At 25.2% G+C, this 3,238-nt stretch overlaps 1 protein-coding gene across 1 annotated transcript; it reads right to left on the bottom strand.

The window, feature by feature from the left end:
• Positions 1–432: 432 nt before the first annotated feature.
• On the bottom strand, positions 433–2,215 carry OCT59_005790 (uncharacterized protein; the record flags this gene model as incomplete). The annotated part of the gene is made up of 4 exons (XM_066140835.1): positions 433–479; positions 692–844; positions 910–1,627; positions 1,703–2,215. The coding sequence occupies 4 exons, from the start codon at positions 2,213–2,215 to the stop codon at positions 433–435; spliced, it is 1,431 nt and encodes a 476-aa protein (XP_065997682.1).
• Positions 2,216–3,238: the final 1,023 nt, after the last annotated feature.

The raw sequence follows: 3,238 nt of genomic DNA, 5'->3' as shown, positions 1-3,238 counted from the left end.
TTAAATCATTTGGTACTTTAACGATGATAAATTTGTTACACATATCAATAAATTTATAAAGTTTAATCAAATTTAAAGACGAATCATTTCATGAAAAGATCTTTAAAAGAATAATCATAATGAAGAATTTTTTTAGATTCATCATCAAAAAAGTTATTATATCGTATAAATACATTACTTTAGAAGAACCTATCATAAAATGTATCTATTTACAAATATACACAATGAAATTCCGAATCTTTGAACTTAATATCAACAACGCTGCAGATCTGAGAATTTTACCGGCAATATTCTGATAGTACACCATAATAAATCTTAAAAAAAATGATATTTTAAAATACCTTCTAAAGTATATGATAAATCACAAAAAATCAAATAAAATGATATTATAAATAATTAACACGACCCCATTTAGAGTTTCTATCTAATTTCTTATTTATCAAATCCCTCCTCTTTATCATTAAATACTTGAACAGATTCTACAATAATTAAAATTAAAGATTAATATATTAGTTATTACAATAATGACATCATACTTAAATATTTCTTATTCAGAGAATTTAAAATACTTTCCTATTTTTGAACTAGAAATCCTACAATTTTCTAAAATGTTTAAAATAAACAAATTAATTTGTTTTTAAGAAAAAATGAGGAGAAATAAATAATGTATATATAAAAAAAAAATGGTTACCAAAATTTTCACTAGATATCGATTCACTATCATTAATCATAATTTTTGAACTTAATTCTTCTTGATTTAAAATTTCATTTAATTTTGCAGAATAATCGATTTTTCTACTTGTATAACAAGTTGATGGATAATTCTGTATGAGAGGTTCAGTTTCTAAAAAATAAAAATGATTTAATTTCAATTAAATTATCTTTTTCTCAACTAAATTTATTTTTTACCTGGTATACGCATTCCTTTAGGAACTTCCCTATACCATTCATTAAAATTTATATATAATTCTTCAGCTGTTGGTCTTTTATTGGGATTAAAATCCCAACATCTTTTCATTAATTCCGTATATTCAACTTCTATTTTTTCAAAAATCTTTTGTTTTTCTGTATCATCAAAAATATTTGGTACTTCATCAATTTCTGGTCTTAGTCCTTGACAAATATCTAGGGAAAGACCAAAATCTTGAGATATATTATTAAAAGCAGGAATTCCGGATGACATTTCCCACATTATAATACCAAAAGAATATATATCAGCAGCTTTGGTATATGGTTCGCCACGCAATACTTCTGGAGCAATATAAGGAAGTACTCCATAAATATCATCTGATTTAAGAGGTTTATCCGCCGGTTTGCTTAATCCTAAATCACTTATAAGAAGCAATTCAGGAGAATCTAAAAGTAAATTGCCACTATGGAAATCACCATGAACTAAATTACATTTATGTAATACAGAAAGTGATTGAATTACATTACATAGATTAATATATTTATTGGATGGATTATATTTTTTTATCATTAAATTAGATCTTAAACAACCAATAGTCATATATTCCATTGCAATCATAAAATTTAACGTTTCTGGATCTTGAGTAATTCCATATAATTTAATTAAAATAGTATTTCTATTTCGAGATGAATATACAAAATCCAAATAATTTTTCCACTAAACCAACGAAAGATAAATATATTAATTTGTATTTATAATATATTAGTCAATTACAGTAGTCTATATATTTACCTCGTATAAAAAATCTTCATTGATTCTTGAAGAATTGTTTAAACATTTTAACGCAACATGCGTTCCATATTTTTCATTTTCGTTAAGAGGTGACTTAATATTTTCTTGTTTCGCATTTTCATAGTCTTCATCCTTAAGTTCAGAATTCACTCTCATCCATTGTTGTTTTTCTTCATCCCATCCACTTAGATATCCGCCTAACAAAATAGCTTTATAAACAACACTGAATCCGCCTTGAGCAAGATATTTCATATTTCTTAAATTATTATAAGGAATCCATTCTATAACATCCTTGTAATTTCTTGCTTTTAATTGAGATTCTTGTATCAATTTATCAATAAAATCATTTCCACTAGTCCATTTATTGAAATCTTGTTGTAACCGTTTAGTATCACAGTTTTGACACCAATAAAATGAAGTTTTTGGTTGATTACAATCTAAACATAATCCAAAATCCTGATTAACTATAGTTTTTTCATATATACTTAAATTATTTTCAATAGTTTTGGACATTTTTTTTTAAAAAAAAAAACTTCGTTATATTTGAATTGTAAGGTATATAAATATAATTTCTAAAATATTCTTTTATTACATCATTTGATAAAATTTGCTAGACTACATTTAGTTATATTCGTCTTTCATGCAATTTCGAATATTCGATTGCACAAACTCAATTTAGATAAGATTTTCTGTACAACATTCTTTTTAAAAAAAATTCTAAAAACTATTGACAAGCGATATTAATACGTAAATACCAAAAGTTTAAATAGTTCTCAGGATTTTTTATAAATTAAACATATCTTACTTCACACAATTCTTAAATAGTAATTACCGAAAAAAAAAGTTACCATATAACGTATTGTCAGTTATGATAATAATGATTGATATTCAAAACCAGTTGATTCTATTCATAATTCAGGTGGTTTGAACGGATTTGTTACTCAGTTTTTAAGTTATTAATATTGCATAAAATAGATAAAATAGGCGTTAGAAGCCTAAGAAGGAAAAACGAATTACTGCATTGATTTTGTTAAAATCTACGTTATACATGTATTCAGGAACTTCAAAATCTCCAAAGTTATGTGAACAAAATCACGTCTAAATCTTTCCATACACAATTTAATGCCGGTTTGTAAGATTTATTATAATATTAAAAAAGGAACAGTTTTTAATTTAGTGAATTCTAAATTTCTTTGCATATGAAAGGGAGTACCTATTGGTACTATGCTAAACCTTTTATTACTAGACTCATTTTTTGACAAAATGTTCTGCTGACAGATTAACCTTATTAATAAAAGATCGAGATTGAATTTTTTAGATTTCCTTTGTCAGATTTCTTCGATTTCTTTGATTTCTTTCTTTGTAGTGTATCCGTCAGCCTTTCCAGATGATCACTTGATGGTAACCGTTGTAAGACTATTTAATATAAAAATTTTCCATTGTTGAATTTTGTTTTCAGGACAGACAAGACATTACAGAATTCAAAATAATCAATGAGTTGCGATTACCTGCGATATAATATTTTCATGTTTTGTA

This window comes from Rhizophagus irregularis, chromosome 14, assembly GCF_026210795.1.
Source record: "Rhizophagus irregularis chromosome 14, complete sequence".
Taxonomy (NCBI): Eukaryota; Fungi; Glomeromycota; class Glomeromycetes; order Glomerales; family Glomeraceae; genus Rhizophagus; species Rhizophagus irregularis.
This window is presented reverse-complemented; position numbering and strand designations above follow the sequence as displayed.